The sequence below is a fragment of the Schistocerca piceifrons genome, chromosome 8 (genome assembly GCF_021461385.2).
Source record: "Schistocerca piceifrons isolate TAMUIC-IGC-003096 chromosome 8, iqSchPice1.1, whole genome shotgun sequence".
In the NCBI taxonomy this organism is placed as follows: domain Eukaryota; kingdom Metazoa; phylum Arthropoda; class Insecta; order Orthoptera; family Acrididae; genus Schistocerca; species Schistocerca piceifrons.
In genome coordinates, this window is record NC_060145.1 from 34,499,652 (window position 1) to 34,522,906 (window position 23,255).

General features: G+C 43.2%; 1 protein-coding gene across 1 annotated transcript; it reads right to left on the reverse strand.

Annotated features, from left to right (window-relative positions):
- Window positions 1–1,235: 1,235 nt before the first annotated feature.
- Window positions 1,236–22,924, reverse strand: LOC124711544 (trypsin 3A1-like). The gene is made up of 2 exons (XM_047241679.1): window positions 22,670–22,924; window positions 1,236–1,634 (listed from the first exon to the last, which is right to left on the reverse strand). The coding sequence occupies exons 1-2, from the start codon at window positions 22,922–22,924 to the stop codon at window positions 1,236–1,238; spliced, it is 654 nt and encodes a 217-aa protein (XP_047097635.1).
- Window positions 22,925–23,255: the final 331 nt, after the last annotated feature.

Below are 23,255 nucleotides of genomic sequence, written 5' to 3' on the forward strand. Positions count from 1 at the left end.
CCAGCGCGTTTAACCTGCACCATCGCTGCTCACCCGTTGCTCGATACGAACTTCGCCGGGCGATTTTTATGCCTCGAGTTGCGATCGTCGTTGACAGTCCCGAAGCTTGAACTGTGATTGCCTGTCTGAGACTCACGGTGGCAGACCCATTGTACAATGAACTACACCTCGTTTCACGCGCTTCCTCACACAGCAACTAAGTACTTTTACATGCCGTTGGTTTGCTTTTCCTTAATCTTCTAAGATCAGTGGTAGGGTCAGTATTGCTTCACGTGTTCCAATATTTCAAGGGAATCCAAACTGATCTTCGCCGAGGTCGGCTTCTACCAGTTTTTCCATTCGTCTGTAAAGAATTGGCGTTAATGTTTTGCAGCCGTGACTTATTAAACTGATAGTTCGGTAATTTTCACATCTGTCAACACCTGCTTTCTTTGGGATTGGAACTATTATATTCTTCTTGAAGCCTGAGGGTATTTCGCTTGTCTGATACAGCTTGCTCACCAGTTGGTAGAGTTTTATCAGGACTGGCACTCCCAAGGCCGTCAGTAGTTCTAATTTAATGTTGTCTACTCCCGGCGCCTTGTTTCGACTCAGGTCTTTCAGTGCTCTGTCAAACTCTTCATGCAGTATCGTATGTCCCATTTCATCTTCATCTACATCCTCTTTCATTTCCATAATATTGTCCTCAAGTATGTCGCCCCTGTATAGACTCCGTCCACCTTTCTGCTTTCCCTTCTTTACTTAGAACTGGGTTTGCATCTGAGCTCTTGAGAAACTAAAACTATAAAGAGAATAAGATATTTGTGTTTAGAAGATATGACTCAGCATATGGGTTCAAAAAAGGCTCTGAGCACTATGGGACTCAACTGCTGTGGTCATCAGTCCCCTAGAACTTAGAACTACTTAAACCTAACTAACCTAAGGACATCACACACATCCATGCCCGAGGCAGGATTCGAACCTGCGACCGTAGCAGTCGCACGATTCCGGACTGCGCGCCTAGAACCGCGAGACCACCGCGGCCGGCCAGCATATAGGTGTATATGTTTTCTTGTGGAACATACAAGGAAATTTCATGTACTGGGACAGAAATAGCAGGCGAGATTTTCAGTTTGTAGGCATAAATTTGTAGGATATTTATTATAACATGGATAAAGCAGATTATACATTCATAATCAAGAGACACATATATGATGCAGGGTACATACAGCTAGTGAGGGCATACACTGTGTCTGTTAAACTCCAGTGTTGTTCCTGATCCAGGCCCGGAGGTTGCCCACATCCGCATAGACGGCGGTAGCGCTGATGCAGTCGGACCGGCTCCAGGACACGATGCCGATCTGAGTGTCCCCATCGACCAGCGGGCTGCCCGAGTCGCCGTGGCAGGCGGCCATGGTGGGGTCCCCAGCGCACACCATGCGCGGCGTGACCGGCGCCACGTCGGCCATCATGTCCCTGCAGGTGTCGCGGTCCACGACGTGCATGTCCGCTCGCTGCAGGTAGACGGGGTCGTAGTCGATCCCGGTGTCGCCCCAGCCCGTGACGGTGACCGGCAGGCCCGCCGGGGCATCGTATCCGTCGGCGGCGAGGTTCACCACTTGTATGTTCGTGCCCAGCGGGAACGGTTCAGAAGCCTGCGCACAATAAAAAAAAGACCAAACTACGTTTACTGCGGGTGTGGAAACGTATTTGAGGTTGGTTGGTTGTTTTGGGGGAAGAGACCAAACTACGAGGTCATTGGTCTCATCGGATTAGGGAAGGGCGGGGAAGGAATTCGGCCGTGCCCTTTCAAAGGAACCATCCCGGCATTTGCCTGGAGCGATTTAGGGTAATCACGGAAAACCTAAATAACGATGGCAGGACACGGAATTGAACCGTCTTCCTCCGGAATGCTAGCCCGGTGTCGTATTTGTGAACTACTGGGAATGCTGAGAATCTACATCTACATTTATACTCCGCAAGCCACCCAAAGGTGTGTGGCGTAGGGCACTTTACATGCCACTGTCATTACCTCCCTTTCCTGTTCCAGTCGCGTATGGTTTGCGGGAAGAACGACTGCCGGAAAGCGTCCGTGCGCGCTCGAATCTCTCTAATTTTACATTCGTGATCTCCTCGGGAGGTATAAGTAGGGGGAAGCAATGTATTCGATACCTCATCCAGAAACGCTCCCTCTAGAAACCTGGACAGCAAGCTACACCGCGATGCAGAGCGCCTCTCTTGCAGAGTCTGGCACTTGAGTTTGCTGGCCGGCCGCGGTGGTCTAGCGGTTCAGGCGCTCAGTCCGGAACCGCGGGACTGCTACGGTCGCAGGTTCGAATCCTGCCTCGGGCATGGATGTGTGTGATGTCCTTAGGTTAGTTAGGTTTAAGTAGTTCTAAGTTCTAGGGGACTGATGACCACAGACGTTAAGTCCCATAGTGCTCAGAGCCATTTGAACCATTTGAGTTTGCTAAACATCTCCGTAACGCTATCACGCTTACCAGATAATCTGTGACGAAACGCGCCGCTCTTCTTTGGTTCTTTTCTGTCTCCTCCGTCAACCCGATCTCGTAGGGATCCCACACTGATGGGCAATACTCAAGTATAGGTCGAACGAGTGTTTTGTAAGCCACCTCCTTTGTTGATGGACTACATTTTCTAAGGAGTCTCCCAATGAATCTCAACCTGGTACCCGCATTACCAACAATTAATTTTATATGATCATTCCACTTCAAATCGTTCCGCACGCATACTCCCAGATATTTTACAGAAGTAACTGCTACCAGTGTTTGTTCCGCTATCATATAATCATACAATAAAGGATTCTTCTTTCTATGTATTCGCAATACATTACATTTGTCTATGTTAAGAGTCAGTGGCCACTCCATGCACCAAGTGCCTATCCGCTGCAGGTCTTCCTGCATTTCGCTACAATTTTCTAATGCTGCGATTTCTCTGTATACTACAGCATCATCCGCAAAAAGCCGCATGGAACTTCCGACACTATCTACTAGGTCATTTATATATATTGTGAAAAGCAATGGTTCCATATCACTCCCATGTGGCACGCCAGAGGTTACTTTAACGTCTGCAGACGTCTCTCCATTGAGAACAACATGCTGTGTTCTGTTTGCTAAAAACTCTTCAATCCAGCCACACAGCTGGTCAGATATTCCGTAGGCTCTTACTTTATCAGGCGACAGTGCGGAACTGTATCGAACGCCTTCCGGAAGTCACGGAAAATGGCAACTACCTGGGAGCCTGTATCTAACATTTTCTGGGTCTCATGAACAAATAAGGTGCAACATGATGTAGATGACTCAAATAGAATGTAAAATTAACCCAGGAGCAGAAAATATCGTTGAAAATGTTTTGTAAAATAGTAATAAGTTTTTCTTAGCAAATACAAAATGCCAAACAGATAATTGGAGCATCCAAGAAGAAATCTTGGGAAGACTTGGGAAACAAGTTGGAGACTTTGGGTCAAGCTGCTGGAAAACCACTCTAGAGTGTAATTAGCAGTTTCTCGAAAGGGAGGTAAGAAGGAAGTGACAAGTATTTTGGACAGGTCAGGAAAACTGATGGTGAATCCTGTTGATGCCTTGGACAGATGGAGGGGATATTTTGAAGAGTTGCTCAGTGTAGGTGAAAATACGGTCAGTAATGTTTCAGATTTCGATGTACAATGAGATAGGAATGATGATGGAAATAGGATCACATTTTAGGAAGTGGAAAAAATGGTCAATAGATTGCAGTGCAATAAAGCGGCTGGGGTGGATGAAATTAAGTCGGAACTCATCAAGTACAGTGAAATGTCAGGTCTTAAATGGCTACACAGAATTACTGAAATGGCGTGGGAGTCGGGACAGGTTCCATCAGACTGGACGAAAGCAGTAATCACACCAATCTATAATTTTAAAAAGACTGAGATCTCAATAATATCATTACTGAAGATATTCAAGAAGATTTAAGAATCGGACCATATCAACCAGTAAGCCCTCATAACCAAAGATTATAAGAACAAGTGGGGGCAGTACAAGTTACAAGTTGTACAGTTAAGAAAATGGGATCACTGCTACCGCACGAGCATTTGTTCTCAAAATAGTGAACTTCTAAGAAAGCGCACAGTACACATTAAAGAATATCTTTTCAATAACCATAAACTTCAAGCAAATAGCCACATTACGCCGAAAAAATTTTTAAATGCCAATTATTGGGCTGTCATGGTTTACACGCAAAAGTGTTTCCTTTCAATTTAAATGATACTTAAACAAATTAACAACAGGTTAAAAAAGGGTACCATTGACGTAGAGCCTGAAAGACTCAAATGGTTCATGCTTAACAAAACAACTTCACCTTGTCCAGCACACGTAAATAAGGGCAGTATATACCAGTTCAGCGGACTCAATGAAAGGCATCATTACGAAACTTGAGATCGCCCATGTACTACACATATTTGGTAGACATGTGTTAAACACATACACACCAAAATGCAAGTGCTGCAGTTGCACATTGGCAAAAGAACCCAATAACGCCTCTACTGGTACACCCCCGTTGTAAGTGTGTTTGCTTAACCAGTGGGCTCAAGCACGTCACATGACCGAGCAAGATGCTCACAAACCAAACTGATACGCGACCGCTGTTCCAATGAGTCTGTATACACACAGACCGAGCAGCAAAGATGAACCGGGATCGAATTGGAACTCGAGCGTTTTGGATGTCATACTGCGAGCTTAGCAATCCAAGATCCGCTTTCAAGACAGCGCAATGTCAAGAAATGTTCGTCGGTTCACAGGCGCACGGAACGACTACTTGTGACTGGAAAGGAACATCCGTCGCCAGCTGTCGGCAAGATATAACTGGGCAGGATCCAACGCAGCTTGCCCTCATGTGAGACGCCAGGAAGGTAGGTGCTTAACAGCTGCCAAACACAACGTATAAGCAAATACAAAAGCAAGAATGATTATAAACTAAAAAAAATTTTGTGTAACCTGAGAGTTACCAACAACATTGAGGAAACCCAAGGCCAAGATTGGACACCAAGGTGCAAGTTCAAATGGTTCAAATGGCTTTAAGTACTATGGGAGTTAACATCCCCTAGACTTAGAACTAATTAAACCTAACTAACCTAAGTACATCACACACATCCGTGCCTGAGGCAGGATTCGAACCTGTGACTGTAGCAGCAGTGTGAAGGTCCAGGTACCTAGCACACATATCACTTGTATTTAGAGGAAAAAAGAACCAGATGGGTAGAATACACTAAGTATTTAAACTAAGAATTATGAAAACAGACCTAAGTGATTGAGAAGTGTACTAGAAAGAACAAGTGACCTCCACGTAATGGTCAGATCTCATTCGCATGTTTTCCTTGTAGGTAATCATAATTATCCATCAGAGAATGATGGTATACTTCAAGATGACCATTGAGGGTGGGTTCCGGAATTGTTTTTAATGATTTTATTACTTCCAATTGTAAGGTGCAATACTTCTGCTTTACTTATTCTAGGATTGAAGACAACTGTTTACGTTGAAATGATCTGTTTAATGTCTCAATATTAGTACAAAATTACGCTCTTTTATACAGTTTTCAATGTGACGACAAAAAACAGTTGGCAGAATAACACCAACATCAAAAAGTGAAATAATCCTAAACACAACAATATTAAACATTAACTGTCAGAATGTTAAAGTATCCTAAACACGACAGTATTAAAATTTAACTAAAAATTTCTTTACAAAATCGTTCCTACACTCACGTTACGATGTTGGTCAGTACTACGGAAATAGTCCGATTCCGGTTCAAAGTTCGGTACTATTTTTAGGATGACAATCAAGTCTACAGTGGATGGTTAGTTGTGTGACAAATTGAGCAAAAGATTACCTAAGGTTGCTCGAGTTTACAGTGGACGCGAGCTGGTGAACCAACAAGTTAACACCTCTGCACGCTGTATTTTCCTTATGCTGCGATGAGCTGCCATCTGCTAGGCCGCTCTCTTCCGCTGAAATACCTATAAAACTGAAGTCTTTACTAAAACTAAAGTCTTTACTGAATTTTGCTGCAGAAACTTTCCCTATGTTTCTTGTTATGCGAGAGAACATGTACTCATGAGCTGCCATCTGCTAGGCCGCTCTCTTCCGCTGAAATTCCCATAAAATTGAAGTCTTTACTAAAACTAAAGTCTTTACTGAATTTTGGAGCAGAAACTTTCCCTATGTTTCTTGTTATGCGAGAGAACATGTACTCATGAGCTGCCATCTGCTAGGCTGCTCTCTTCCGCTGAAATTCCTATAAAACTAAAGTCTTTACTAAAACTAAACTCTTTACTGAATTTTCCAGCAGAAACTTTTCCTATGCTTCTCGTTACGCGAGAGAACATGTACTAATCCACGGTCTTAGAAAGTGCGATATACACGCGAATGCTTGGAGCAGCGTACATATTATAATGCCCCCTCAGTTCTCACAAGAACAGTTAACTAATTGACTGGTTCGTTTCTCCACAGTTGGAGCTAAGCGATGCTACAGCTAATTTCTAGCTGGATATCAGCCACTGTGAACGCAGTGTTCACACAAATTACTCCTCTGCATGATACAGAGCGTTAAGCGCTCCATTCTGCACTTGACGCCACTTCAGAGAAGAGTCCCTGGAAATTTCCATCTTGTCTTACTCGTAGCCGCACTCTCTCCCCACCTGGGTTCTTTCGTTCTTCACGTCACAGCTTTTTTCGACCAATAGGAGCGTTCCTCTTATTTTGTGGAAACTCTCTCTACCAATGCAAGGTCACTACCATCAAATTGCGTCGAAACTTTGGCTCTTTTCTCCTTCCTAGCGCGTTTCCGCCAATTGGAAGTTTTGTGCCTGTTCCAAATGCCTAAAAGCGTACATTGATTCTCTCATGTGTGTACCACTTGCTGGATACATGATTGAAAATGCGTCACTGGTCTTGTTTCGTATCCCTTTGGAATTTCTAAATGCAGTTTTCTAAAAGCTTTCTTTCCTGTCCTCCCTCAGATGGGCCATTATACTCACTCTCCCCATCTCAGTCACCTGGTCAGTCGTCGACTTTCCGTCTGGGACACGCCTTTAAGTGGTTTCCATGGAACCCCCTGTAGCGTGGCCTTGCCTCTGCGTTGTCCTTCTGAATTCCAAACTAAAGCACCTATCGCTGCTTGTTTCACCCTCCGCTCAAACATGCATTATAGGAATAGTGTGTTAATTACCATCGATTGAATGTCATCCCTTTTTGCATTACATACTGATAGGCAAATTTGCTCAGTACCGCCAAATTAAGTGAGGTGCCATATTCACCTTCCCATTGCGATGTATGAAGCTCTCATGTAAGGTGCGAATCTGACCTTCATTTATTCTGCCACCTTACATATTTCTTCCAGGGGAAATTACATGTTCTTCATTAATATGCTATCTGTTATCTGTGCCAATGTTTCATTGTACAGAGGTCACCCTAGCTTCCTTTCTGGCAGGTACTGTAAATGTTAATTTAGATTAAACTGGCATTGTGCCACATTCATATAACTATCGAAGCTACGAGCTGCCATAGCTGGGCCCATTATTTCTCGCTTGCATGACCGGTTGGTACTTCAGTGTATTACTCCTGAATTGCCAGTACCTGCTTTGCTGTGGGCCGGGCCTCTCTTCGTACGTCCTCTCACCGCTGCTTGTGAAAGCACTGCTTTGGGGGGGGTTCTCAGGATGAGTCTTCATTATCTTCTGGGTATCCTTCTTGATCACTGGGATTCTTTTATAATTTGACTAGTTCTTTGTGCCGATATTTGTTCTAGGTTACACATCACAAGTGGTGCACTGTCAAGAGTTTTGACGGTAGCGTTTTCACGCTATGATCAGCTTGAGAATAGGTGACATCTATTTTTTATTGAGGGGCGGCTTCCATATCTAAAAAGGTCTGTGATCTCTCTCTCTCGTTATTTATAATGTAATTAAAAGTTCTTTCAGATAGTTTACCCCATGTAGGTTAAAAAAAAGGCTTTTTGCATCTTCTTTAGTTCAACTGTTTGGCGCCAGAGGAGGTGACTTTATAGTCGTGGACTACTTGTGAACCAGTGGTTCAATAAATCTTCTCACGACAGCTGTTGCTGTTATTTATTTATTCAAATAACTTTACTTTATCAGATTTCTTCATATGGTTAAAAATTAGATATTTGGTTTCTAGTTTAGAAATTTTCCACAGCCTTACTAACATGTATGTGAAGTCGAAACCAACTCGTATTCGCATTAGCGCAATAGTTTTTGTTGTGGGTCAGCTAATCCTGACAGAAAGACCTTGCTCGTATTACTTTTTCACATTTTTCTAGAAACGCCTTTTGACGCAAATGATGTATTTAGGTCGGAATAGGAGTTCGAAATACCTCGAATCTGAAAACTAGTTTCACTTAAATACGATGATTTAATTACTATTAGTTAACAAAAACATCAATAAAGCCGTCTCAATAACTTTCATTAGACTTTACATAAACGGAATCAATGAAATTTTTATCATCCCCTGAGCAAATGGAATCGTTTGATGTACATCATCATAATATTCTCTTTAATGTTCCTTTTGGTATTTTTATAGTGATTTTTGATTTTGTATATTTTTTCTGTTCCTACTATTTTAAACACAATCAAAACGCCATAAATAGAATTTCTATCCGGTCAGAAATGACAGGTTGTGAGGGATTCCCATTGTCATTTGGATGCACAGAACAGTTATTAGTTACCAACTTAGATTACAGTTTACTTTTTGAAGCCGGCCGGTGTGGCCGTGCGGTTCTAGGCGCTTCAGTCTGGAACCGTGCGACCGCTACGGTCGCAGGTTCGAATCCTGCCTCGGGCATGGATGTGTGTGATGTTCTTAGGTTAGTTAGGTTTAAGTAGTTCTAAGTTCTAGGGGACTGATGACCACAGATGTTAAGTCCCATAGTGCTCAGAGCCATTTTTTTTTTACTTTTTGAACCATTAGACACATCGTAGTCCTGACGCTGTGGGAGTGACGTCAGTAGCCACTAGAAGACACGCAGCAGCCTCCGCTGAACGGCGAGGCAGGCGGAAAAGTGTGTGGGGGGGGGGGGGGGGGGGGGGGGAGCACCCACAGCAAAACAAGTCTGGATGGTTGTTGTGGTGAGAGTCATGGGAGACACTCTAGAAGACGACAGTCGTAAGTATGTTTCCAAGATGGCACTCCACTGTTTTTACGTAAGGTGAAGGTGATAACATTGATTCAGTGAGGCAGCAGCTGCGATGCCTCTGTGGTTCAGTGCATCGATTTGATGTTGTTTATGTACTGAACAATAACACTCGTCAACCCAAGATTATTTAAAGTTTTTGTTTGTCATTTTGAAGTTAAAAGATCATTTCAAACATACACATGAAGTCGTTCATCTGCAGCGCTGGACCGGCAACGGCACATATGTGAAATTTCTGGATTTACGAGTCTACATTATTGCTGTGGGCTTCAAATAATGCTTTTTAGAATAAACAGTAAGTAGATCTCAACTTGCTAGACGAAAAATAATTATTTCATTTCTTTTTTGTTCGCAGTAATATGATTGTCATGACTTAAAAAATTCGTGTAATGATTCTTATATTGTCAAACTGTCTGCTTTGAAAATATGTAACTGTTAATATATGTTGAGATAGTCTGTACCTACCTCGAAACACTTGCCACCTCGATTTTTTCTGCATTTCCATGACACTCTCTTGGAGGATCAAACATGTTACCACTGCAGCTACCCTTCCTTGTATGCATTCGGTTTGTACTGATAGTCCCGTCTGTGATCTGATATGGATCCAACACACGTCAACGATACACTATCATGGGTCGGACCATTGTTTTGTAAGTTTTCACCTTGTAGATTGTTTGCATTATCCGAGTATCCTATGGATGAAACCTACATCTACAAGAAAGAAATGCTTCTTGCGAGCTTACGAGGTGACGTCAAAAGTGAGAAATACAACTGACGATTTTAAACAGGCACTTATTTCAGCTGATTGTGGAAACAAAGGTAGTTATGTCAAAAGGCATACAGAGTATCACAATCGCCTCATCCCCGATAATATTTAGTGTAATAATTTTTAGAAATCAGTTCCTCCATTTGACCTGATTTATTGTTTTGTCTTTTCTTTCGTAAAATGTCAGGATCAAAACCTAAAAGCAGCCGATATATAGGATTTTCTAATTACATTTAATTACATTACAGTTACAAATTAAAGGCGAGTAGAGTACAACGAAACAAGCAGACAATCCTGGTAGATTCAAATGGCTCTGAGCACTATGGGACTTAACTGCCGTGGTCATCAGTCCCCTAGAATTTAGAACTACTTAAACCTAGCTAACCTAACGACATCACACACATCCATGCCCGAGACAGGATTCGAACCTGCGACGTAGCGGTCGCGCGGTTCCAGACTGTGGCGCCCAGAACCGCTCGGCCACTCCGGCCGGCAATCCTGGTAGACATGAGTCCAGAAACCAATGGTTTGCCCGATACGATGTATGCATAAGTGCAGTCGTACTAATGTTACAACACTGTTAATGTCTAAGACCGCGATTATTTGGAAACACGGCAAGTGAGGTGTTAATTACAAAACAATAAACCGCTCTCCGGAAACCGAAGCGCTAATGAACAGCCTTTCGACAACAAGTATATTTGTCGAGTCTCGCCAATACTATGGCCTCCCAGATCCTTTGGGTGGAATATTTAAAAAAAAAATGGCTCCGAGCACTATGGGACTTAATATCTGTGGTCATCAGTCGGAATATTTAAAAGCTTTGGTGTATTCGAGCTCTGTTGATAGTGCCGATGAATTCCGAAAATATAAATTCGATGACTCTAAATGCATTTCGAACGTGAGTGAGATTTCTTAACATGTAGGGGCATCAATTAGTAGACGCGTTGGAGATTGCTCTCACATGAACGGTGGCCATATGGAACAGCTGCCGTAGCGTGCTTGTCCTCTATTGCCCATCTGCAGTGTGGATCCCCTGGAGGTGTTCACATACTCAGGCATAATACGAAGTCTCAGGGAAATCACTGGTTTCTGGATTATGATAATTAAGATTACTTGCCTGTTTCATTGTTCTGTACTTGACCTTATCGTTTGCTTGCATTACTGAAACATGCTGCAGTAAGTGAAGCAGACGGGAACACGATCTGAAGATATGTTACCACAGCCTGAGTGGGCTTACGAATCACACATCCATACAAATTAAATTAATATTGTTGAATATGTTTAACTATTCCGGTTCGGTAATTCATACATCTTATAAAAGCAGGTATGTGTGTGTGTGTGTGTGTGTGTGTGTGTGTGTGTGTGTGTGTGTTCCATATTTCCTCCTAAACCACTGGACCGATTTGTACACACATATTCCTTACTGTCAGACAACAATCGCTGTGGGGATAAGAACCGCCCACCAATCGAAGTTCAAGGGATATAAAGTCATAATCACTTAGATGCATGAAAAACATTCGCGTATTGAATGACGTTTAAATTTGTTGTTCCTTTTCTACTAAATATATTGGCAACGCATTTCGCAGACAGTATCCATATATGCCACTGAAAGTACCTACACAAATATATCATTGTAGGACACATAGTTCAAGAAATATGAAGTCATAAACACTGAAATACGCGAAAAAATGCAATATTGTGCCTGAAGCTTTAACATATTCATTCTTTACTGGTAAGATACTCGTGTAGTCGAGTCAACTTAAGGAAATCCCTGACATCTGGCAGCGATTCTAACGGATTTCGGATGCGAAGCACAAACGGATGAAAAGGCGTTACCATAGAGAAGTTTACAAAATAGCGTTGTAGACGCGTGCAGTACCTGCACCCAGCGTACAGAAACCGTCCAGAATAGTGTTTCTTAATTTGGGTACTGCACTTATAAATTTGTATATTATGAGTATTTGTTTGTAGGTCTGTTTCATAATTTCAAAGGTTTTTTTCGCCAATACATGGAAATGAAATTTTTTAGATACTTCGTTAGAAACTCACTTCATTTTCTGTTTTCGTTTCTAATAGAAAACTGGCAAAATGAAAGCCTGGACAATGCCGGGTTTGTCTGCTATTGTTTTAAATAAACTGGAACGTTTGTGGTGACCCTCGCAATTTTCTGGGAAAGTTCTCTGGATAACTTTTTGCTATTGGTAGAACTGGCGTGATTATCTCCAATGTGGGCAGTCTACATTCAAAGTGTACATTCATATTTCTTCTTCGTCCACGTCACTCAACATATTTTTGTATGGAACTGACCAATATTGTTGTCCCCAGACAATGCGGAGAACATCCCTTCAACTGACGATGTGGACAGCTGAGGGGGAAAGGCTCCCAGCCAGAAGCGAGATGCGATGTTCCAGCGGCGAGCAGCGGTGTTCCACAAGGGACTGTGCAGGTTCAAGGGCAGGTTTATGCTGCAGCCTCGCTGCATCTCGCTACTCGCTGAGGACGTTTACCCTGCAGTCACATTTACGCGGCAGGCTCTCTACTGAGACACGGCTGGTCACACGGGCGTCTCTCTATTTTCTGGGAGCCTCTACCCTGCGGCTGTTTACGTTGCTAGTTGAGTGGATTACTTGCAGTGTTTGAAGCAAAAAGATATTCTCTCCATCGTCTGACGACTGGGATAAATCTTCGTTGACAACGAAAATGTGGTTAGTGACTAGGAGAAAGAAGAAGAGATACGCCTGCACTCCTTGAAGACTGTCCACATTGCAGATACTTTCACTAGTTCTAACAACATCTCTAATGTTATGCTGAGATCTTTTGAAGACAGTCGCAACAAGTATTCCAGTTTATTTAAACGTTATTGAACCAGACTAGTTAGATACAAAAGTTCGACTCAGTATTGTTAACTTCGCTTCTGTGGAAGAGCTTTTCATGGGAGTACTCACTCTGACGTATTATTTCGTCAGTTTGTATCCACATCTGCTTCATGTACTGCATCTGCCACCTGTAAATTTTTGTCGTGATATTTCATTAAAAGGAGAAAATGATAGATTAGGTGAAACAGCGGAACGAATTTCCAAAATTTATTACACCTAACACTGTAAATCAAGAAGAGTTTGTGATGATCTACCTACACATCGATACTCCGCAAGCCACCTTGGGGTGTATGACGAAATTATTGTGTGTTCCACTCTCGCTTTCCCCATTTCCTGTTCCAGTTTCGAATAGTTGCGGGTAGAAAGACTGCCGGGAAGAATCCAAGTCGGCTCGAATCTCTGTGATTTAATCTTCCTCGTCCCGCCGGAGTTTCGAGTCCTCCCTCGGGCATGGGTGTGTGTCTTGTTCCTAGCATAAGTTAGTTTAAGTAATGTGTAAGTCTAGGGACCGATGACCTAAGCAGTTTGGTCCCTTAGGAATATACACACATTTGATTTAATCTTCATGGTCTTTTCACAAGGTATACGAGTAGTGGAAGAGCACACAATATATTTGTTGAATCTTCTAGGAGCGTGCAATCTCGAAACTTTAACAATAGACCACACCGTGATGCAGAACGCCTCTTACAGCGTCTGCCATTGGAGTTAGTTTATCATCTCTCTGAAGCTTTCGTGCTAACTGTATCTGCAACGAAATGCGCTGCTCTTCTCTAGATTTCCTCCTTTCTCAGTTCTATCTGACACAGCTCCCATGCTGACGAGCTGTATTCAAGTATTGATTGAACGTGTGTTTGTAAGCTACTGCCTTTATTGATGGACTACATTTCCTGGGGATACTTCCAGTGAATGTCACAAGGAAATGTCACCAATGCGATCTCGTATTTCAAGGAGAAGAAAGCACACGCGCAATATATCAACCCCACCAGTCAATCCCGTGAGCAGATTTGAGCCATAATTCTGGTAGTACACAGTTACGACTTACTGAATGTACAGCTTTTCCGCCTCATGCCTGAGCGCGAAGCATTGACACAGGAGTGACAACCAGTGACCTCCTATTTGCGGGATGCTGAAGGTGAGGGAAGAGGAGGGACAACTTGGACACATCTGCCAAATGTGTAATGAAATCTTGCTCAAGAATACATGCCGTTCTATGCGAAAAATAGGTAAGTAATATGAGTACAGAACATAATGTGTTAACCTCACGAACATAATTTATTCAGTAATATTTAACAATATTCTCGTAATGATATTCAACATCGTTTATGCCTCAGAAACAAAATGGGTGAACCTAGGTGACTGAATAATTATAATGAAGTTCATCATTTTCAGTTTACAATTTCATCAGACCAATCAAGATGAAGAACAGCGTATTTATGCATATCGACGTTACTTTAGCAATGCCAGCTTCAAAATCCAAGGGAAATGACGCACAGCGGCGAAGTTAATAGTGAAATAACTCTTCGCTGCATCTACGACACATTCATTTCATTTGTCACTTGCAGCATAAAAATGTTCAGCATACAGAGATCTCTGGTATAGGCAACAAGTTGGAAAACGCGTACTTTGACGAAGCACCTTACCAATTTCACAGCAGTATTTCACAAACTTGTTAATACGCTGTACTGTACTTTACGCTCGTGTGTTAAACGGCTGCAGTGGGTCGGAACGAGTGCAAACAACCGGTGCGCGCGAAAATTAAAAGCTGTACGTTCGGTAGGTCATAAACGCACACTGTTAGAAATATGGCCAAACTTTTCGCTCAGAATCGATTTCTATGGTTGAAATCTTACAGGGGTATTTTTTCCCGTTAAAAAGTGAGGTCGATTTGGTGATGTTTACTTGTCAGTCTGACATCTGCCTTACTCGAGTTTAATCTTATGTGGTCGCTCAATTTCAGATCGTTCCGTACGCCTAATCCTGGGTATTTTTTTGAATGTAACTGCTTCCATTCAACATTCTTCAGTTGTATAATCATACAATAAAAGGTCTTATTCCCTATGTATTCGGTATACGTTAAACTTTTTTACACTGAAGATCAACCGTCACTCCCTGGAGCAAGTGTCTGTCCTATGCAGGTCTTCCTGCCTTCCGCTACAATTTTCTAGCGTCGTGACTCCTTTGTATACAACAGCGTCATCTGTGAAAAGCCTCAAGGAACTTTCAGTGTTAGCTACTAGGTCATTTCTATGTATTGTGAAAAGTAATGCTCCTATAACACACCCCTGGGTCACACCCGAAGTCACTTTTCCTTCTGAAGACATCTCTCCGTTCAGAATGCCATGCTGCGTTCTGTTTGCTAGAAACTCTCTGATCCAATCCCACAGATGATTTGATGTTCCGTACTCTCGTATTTTGTTCATTACGAGGGAGTGCGAAACTGAACAGAATGCTGTCCCGAAGTCAAAGAACACGGCATCTACCTAGGTGCCCGTACCTGCTACTTTGTATGTCTCGTGGACGAACAGAACGATCTGGGTTCAGCACGATCATTGTTTTCGGAAGACATGTTGATTACTACAGAGGAGATATCGGGCCCCCCAGAAGTGTCACAACACGCAAGCGAGAAAAATATCTCAAAATTCTAGATCTGAACGAGGTAAGAAATTTAAGCCAATATTTTTGTGAATCGACGACCCTTCTAGAAAACGGGAACGACCTGTACTTTTTTTCAATCATTAGTAACGCCACGCTCCTCTAGAGACCTGCTAGAAGAGAGACCAGTCCTATCCCATACCATGAGCTGAATCGAATTGGTATCCATTGAGGTCTAATGGCCTTCCGCCTTTTGAGCTCTTTTCTATCTCATGGTCACTTATTTCGGTATCAGCCATTTTGTCGTTTGTGCGACGATTTAAAATAGGCGCTACAGTACGGTCTTCCCCTGCGTAACAGTTTTGGAATGAGACGTTTAGTATTTCTGCATTTTCTGTCGTCCTTCGCTTCACTTCCACTATGGTCACAGAATGCCTCGACAGATGACTTCGACCACTTCACTGATTTATCATAACACCAAAATTACTTAAGATTTTGTGTCAGGTCGGTAGGTAGAATTTTACTTTCGAATTTTTTTAACACTTCACGCATGACTCTCCTTAAGCTAATTTTGGCTTCATTAACTTTGTCCGTGGGGCTTTGGCTACGTTTAAATTTGCTGTGAATCTCTCTTTACGTTAATAGCAGCATTCTAACGAGACTGTCGAACATCAGTGGGTCTTTTCATAACTGTCTAAAGATTGTTGTCTGCAGAACGCTCTTGAACGGCGGCCGGGGTGGCCCAGCGGCTCTAGGCGCTACAGTCTGGAACCGAGTGACCGCTACGGTCGCAGGTTCGAATCCTGCCTCGGGCATGGATGTGTGTGATGTCCTTAGGTTGGTTAGGTTTAAGTAGTTCTAAGTTGTAGGCGACTGATGACCTCAGAAGTTTAGTCCCATAGTGCTCAGAGCCATTTTAACCATTTGCTCTTGAACTTTTTGTGTGTGAAATCTTATGGGACTTAACTGCTAAGGTCATCAGTCCCTAAGCTTACACACTACTTAACCTAAATTATCCTAAGGACAAACACGCACACCCATGCCCGAGGGAGGACTCGAACCTCCGCCGGGAGCAGCCGCACAGTCCATGACTGCTGCGGCCTAGACCGCTCGGCTAATCCCGGGCAGCTCCTGAACTTTTTCCATTGATACTCTGTGTTGGTATTGCTGGAGATGACATTTTCTTGCTGACTGCTCAGGTAATCTGAATCTGTTTCTTTGTCTTCCTACTTACTGCCTAATCCAGTGATACTGTAATAGACTTGTGATCACTGATTCCCTGTTCTACATTAAATGAGTCGAAAGGTTAGGGTCTATTTGCCACTAGCAGGTCGTCGATATTATCTTCAAAAGTCGATTCTGTGATTAACTGCTCACAGTAATTTTATGTAAAGCATTTAGAATAATTTAACATGATTATGTCCGAAACCAGTATGCAGCTGATAGGTTAAAATCTTCACATAAGACCGTCACACTGCCAGGAAATTTGCGCGAAATATTCTCCAAGTTTCCCCTTAGCTGTTCCACCACTTCTACAGCTGAGGCAGGACGTCTATAAACGCATCGGATAATAATGTTTGATCAACCATTAACGTATGTCTTCACCCAAATTATTTCGCATTTGGAATCTGTACTAACCTCGCTAGATATCACCAAATTTTTTATAGAAATAAAAAACACCTCCACCATCACGTTCAGCCTGTCTCTGCCATATACATTCCAATCGAAATGTTGAATTTCATTGCTATTGACTTCTAGTTTGAGCGACCTTTCTGTCCGTAATATTATGTGGGAATTACTTTCGTTTATAAGCGAGACTAGTTCAAACACTTTTATGTAGATGTTCCTACTGTTAATTAATACTGTGTTAGCATTTTCTTTCTCCAATATTTGTGGCCAGTGTCACACTTTCTGGACCCAGAAGGCATCTTATCGGTCTGTGGAGGGGTTTCTGTACCCTAAAAATACGATATGGGCACGCCAGGCGTCCTCTGCTACGCTAGTAGCTGATATCTGCTTGTAGTGCACGGCTGACCTATTAACGGGAACCCTATAATACGTTTGCGTGTGTTCCCAGGTAACGTTGTGTCCAAATAAGGCTGTAATATGTACATGTTTAAAATCGCCGCGTATAGCTCTCATAAGCTGACAACAAACAATACTGTCTTATATGGTCGTTTCATTGGTGGGACACTAGGAAAAACAGTCAACGTACAACGGAGACTGTTTATAAAACACCATCCTAGAATACTGGTCAATTGTGTTGGATCCAAACCAAGTACGACAGTCAGACAATTTCTATCGCTTGAGCCTTGTTCCGTAGTAATGCAGGGTCAGCCATCGTTAATCGGAATTGGCTTGTTAATGTTTAAGGGGTGGCAGATGCCCTTCCTGCCGCCACCCCGTACCCCCTGGGATGGAAGTAGTGTACCCCAAATGTCTGCATCGAGTGTAATCCATGGAATAGTGAGAATGTGTTCAGATGTCTGCGAGCTGTGGAACTGAGACGGAACATGGGGACCAGCCCGGTATTCACCTAGTGGGATGTGGAAAACCACCTAAAACCTACATCCAGGCTGGCTGGCACATCGGTCCTCGTCGTTAATCCGCCGGGCGGATTCGATCCGGGCCGGCGCGCCTACCCGACTCCAGGAAGCAGCGTGTTTGCGCTCTCGGCTACCCTGGCGGGTCAGAACAGCCAGACAATATTGAATATAAATAATAAGAGCGGCATCAGTACTCACTTGTTTGTTTCATCCACGAGAGAGCGTCACGAAAATGCAGGAAAGCGTGATCTGGAAGTTGTATGAAGATAGATAGGAACTATTTACCAAAACACGAGTTACAAAGTTTCGATTATTACTATCATGTGAGGAACCTAAGAACATGCTACAGCCCCCTACACAGGGCAATTACACCGTTCGCGAAGACAAGACTAAACTTATTACAGCTTTTAAAGACACCTTTACGAAATTACTTTTCCTGTGCTGTATACGTGAAAGAAGTGGGAAGAAGCCTTAATATGTGGTACAATAAGTACCCTCCACCATGCACTACACGGTGAGTTGCAGAGTATGGAACGTAGGTGGGAATGTAAAGGTACTTAGATGCTGTGTGAGGAAGCGCGTAAAACGAGGTTTAGTTACTTAAACAACGGGTCTGCTAGAGTGGTTCTGCGACAGCCAATCACAGTTCAAGCTTCGGGACTGGCATCGTCAATCGCTACTCCAGGCATAAAAATCGACCAGCGAGGTGCGTAGCGAGTAATGAGCAAGCAGCGATGGTGTAGGTTAAATGCGCTGGTTAGGCAAACCTACGTTTCTAGCATCTGTAGACTTAGAGAAAGCTTTATACAATGTTGACTGGAATACTCTCTTTCAAATTCTGAAGGTGGCAGCGGTAAAATACAGGGAGCGAAAGGCTATTTACAATTTGTACAGAAACCAGATGGCAGTTATAAAAGTCGAGGGGCATGAAAGGGAGGCAGTGGTTGGGAAGGGAGTGAGACAGGGTTGTAGCCTCTCCACGATGCTATTCAATTTGTATATTGAGCAAGCAGTAAAGGAAACAAAAGATAAATTCAGAGTAGGTATTAAAACCCATGGAGAAGAAATAAAAACTTTGATGTTCGCCGATGACATTGTAATTCTGTCAGAGACAGCAAAGGACTTGGAAGAGCAGTTGAACGGAATGGACAGTGTCTTGAAAGGAGGATATAAGATGAACATCAACAAAAGCAAAACGAGGATAATGGAATGTAGTCAATTTAAATCAGATGATGCTGAGGGAATTAGATTAGGAAATGAGACACTTAAAGTAGTAAAGGAGATTTGCTATTTGGGGAGCAAAATAACTGATGATGGTCGAAGTAGAGAAGATGTAAAATGTAGACTGGCAATGGCAAGGAAAGCGTTTCTGAAGAAGAGAAATTTGTTAACATGGAGTATTGATTTAAGTGTCAGGAAGTCGTTTCTGAAAGTAGTTCTATGGAGTGTAGCCATGTATGGAAGTAAAACATGGACGATAAATAGTGTGGACAAGAAGAGAATAGAAGCTTTCGAAATGTGGTGCTACAGAAGGATGCTGAAGATTAGATGGTTAGATGACATAACTAATGTGGAGCTATTGAATAAAATTGGGAAGAAGAGGAGTTTGTGGCTCAACGTGACTAGAAGAAGGGGTCGGTTGGTAGGACATGTTCTGAGGCATGATGTGAGGAACCTAAGAATATGCTACAGCCCCCTACGTAGGGCAATCACAGCGATCGCCAAGACAAGACTAATTACAGCTTCTGCAGAGACATTTACGAAATTACTTTGCCTGTGCTGCATACGTGAATGAAACGGGAAGAAACCTTAACATGCGCCGGCCGGGGTGGCCGAGTGGTTCTAGGTTAGTTAGATTTAAGTAGTTCTAAGTTCTAGGGGACAGATGACCTCAGAAGTTAAGTCCCATAGTGCTCAGAGCCATTTGAACCTTAGTATGCAGTGCAGTAAATACTCTCCACCATAGACTACACAATGACTTGCGGAGTATGGAACGTAGGTGGGAATGTAAAAGTACTTAGATACTGTGTGAGGAAGCGCGTAAAGCGAGGTGTAGTTATTTAAACAACGGGTCTGCTAGAGTGGCTCTGAGACAGCCAATCACAGTTCAAGCTTCGGGACAGGCAATGACGATCGCTATTCCAGGCATAAAAATCGCCCAGTGAGGTTCGTAGCGATGTAATGCCCCTTCCTCGGACGAGAAATAAAAATCAAAAATTAGCTCCCAATACCCAAAAGATTTCCCCCCAAGTCCCAAATTCCCAGAAAAGTGAATAAGCGAACGAAGTTCCATTTATCACTATTATTAGGACAATAACAAGTAATTAAATCAGGAATCTAAGACTTGACAAATTAGCAATCTACGAAAGAAAGATTAAATTTCAATAAAATTAAAATCAAAATCATAATAAATCGCAAAATTAGCGTAAATTAACATTCGCAAAGTAGAACCAACGATCCCAAAGAACACTCCGTGTGACTACTCATTGGGAATCGTGAGTAATGGCTAAGTATAATTAAATGCATTCTCACTACGCTACGAGAGTTAGCCGAAGCAGGTTATATATTTGAATGCTCGTACATGTAGGCGTGCTTATATTGTTTTTGAGATTGAATAATTGCGATCTATTATGACGCAGTAATACGATCTTCTGACTTCAAATATCACGGCATTAGAATTCGAACGGAGGACTTTTACCTACTAGAATAAAGTGAACTTTTAACTAGATAATTGAACTAAACATTACTTAGACAGTGATTTAGGCAACGAACACTGATAGACAATTTTCATTCATAATAGCCAGTGGTTTATGAAACTTCAGTAATAGGTCCGAAGCATATAATTTAAATCCCCCCAACACCTGGGAAAGTTTTCTTCTCAAGGCTCGGTTAGGAAGTGACTGATATTGTGCAATAAAATACCCTCTCGTGCCAAGTCGTGCATTTGTGATTTAAAATTCTATCAAATTATTGACATGAAACTCCCGAGTAATAATTACGCGCAGCGATAACATTTGACTGTAGCGCTTGGCGCTTGTGTAGAGTCTTTGACTCCAATAACAAGCCCACTGTTACGATTTCTTACATACTTGAAATTACGACCAGATTGTGTGGAATTTGTTGTGGATGTGAATGTATTGGTTTTATCATTAATATTTCATCATTAATCAGTTAAACATCGATTGCGAATGATTAATTACGATTCTTGGTGAAGTAAATATCTCACGCACGTCAAGATTTCGGTTCAGCACTGTTATTTTGTGTAACGTTTGTAAGTAGGCTGTTTAGGTTCTTATATTGGTAACGCCGCCGCCACGTAGCGCTCTCTGTACGAAAATCACTGGCTGTGCTGTGTGCAGTCTGTGGCTAGTTTGCATTGTTGTCTGCCATTGTAGTGTTGGGCAGCGGCAGCTGGATGTGAACAGCGCGTAGCGTTGCGCAGTTGGAGGTGAGCCGCCAGCAGTGGTGGATGTGGGGAGAGAGATGGCGGAGTTTTGTAATTTGTCATGAACTGCTATATATATTATGACTATTAAGGTAAATACATTGTTTGTTCTCTATTAAAATCTTTCATTTGCTAACTATGCCTATAAGTAATTAGTGCCTTCCGTAGTTTGAATCTTTTATTTAGCTGGCAGTAGTGGCGCTCGCTGTATTGCAGTAGTTCGGGTAATGAAGATTTTTGTGAGGTAAGTGATTTCTGAAAGGTATAGTTTAATGTTAGTCAGGGCCATTCTTTCGTAGGGATTTTTTGAAAGTCAGATTGCGTTGCGCTAAAAATATTGTGTGTCAGTTTAAGCACAGTCTTATGTATAATTGTTCAAAGGGGACATTTCATATCAGAAGATTCCAGGTTCGAATCCTGGCAGGGTCGCCATGTGAAACGTCCCCTTTGAACAATTATACATGAGACTGTGCTTAAACTGACCCACAATATTTTTAGCGCAACGCAACCTGACTTTCAAAAAATCCCTACGAAAGAATGGCCCCGACTAACATTAAACTATACCTTTCAGAAATCACTTACCTCACAAAAATCTTCATTACTCGAACTACTGCAATACAGCGAGCGCCACTACTTCCAGCTAAATAAAAGATTCAAACTACAGAAGGCACTAACTACTGATAGACATAGTTAGCAAATGAAAGATTTTAATAGAGAACAAACAATGTATTTACCTTAATAGTCATAATATGTATAGCAGTTCATGACAAATTACAAAACTCCGCCATCTCTCTCCCCACATCCACCACTGTTGGCGGCTCACTTCCAACTGCGCAACGCTACGCGCTGTTCACATCCAGCTGCCGCTGCCCAACACTACAATGGCAGACAACAATGCAAACTAGCCACAGACTGCACACAGCACAGCCAGTGATTTTCGTACAGAGAGCGCTACGTGACGGCGACGTTACCAATATAAGAACCTAAACAGCCTACTTACACGTCGTCTTCGTAACTTCATAACGATCTCAACACTCTACCGACTGTCACCGAGTTTTAGCCGAGGCCAAGTACAAATCAAACCAAATCATCAAGAAGAAGAGGCGTTATAGCGAGCAATGGGCGACCCGCGACGGTGCAGGTTAAATGCGCTGGTAAGGTCCTGTGGGCTCGTTTCATCATCAACAGGTCACACCGACTAGCGGCGAGGATCGGGTGTGCGACATAGAACCACCACTAACGTACCCTTGTATGCCCCCTCACCTGGATGACGCCGATGTCGTAGTCGACGTCAGGGTCCTCGTCAGTGGGCATCTGGAAGTCGGCGTGCTTGATCATCTGGGCGACGTCGAGGCGGACGCCGCCGCTGGCCCTGCTGGAGGAGCCGGCGCGCATGCTCTTGTGGCGGTCGGCGTACAGCTGGCACACGTAGACGCAGTGCGCCGCCGTCAGCACCCACGTGCTGCTGATGATGGAGGCGCCGCACACGTGGTCGTCCAGGATCTGCAGCGACACCATCCAGGGGAAGTCGGCGATGTCGGCCTCCGTGCCGTTGATGACGCGCCCGTGGCCGCGAGTCCTGAGCCACGGAGCCGCCAGCGACGGTGGCGCCAGCAGACACGCCGCGGCGATGACGAGGACTGCGAGCCTCATGGCGGTGGCAGGGTGCGAGGGGCGGGCGGCGAGGCCGCTTTTATATCGCCCAGGTGCCGTCAGGGCGCAGATTACTCCGCGAACAATGCGACTTCTGGCGACATTCAGCATCGGCCGAGATCGTATCTCCAGTGCCGATAACACGCATGTAGATATAATAAAGGGCCTTGTTATCGTAAAACGTTCAGAGGTTCAG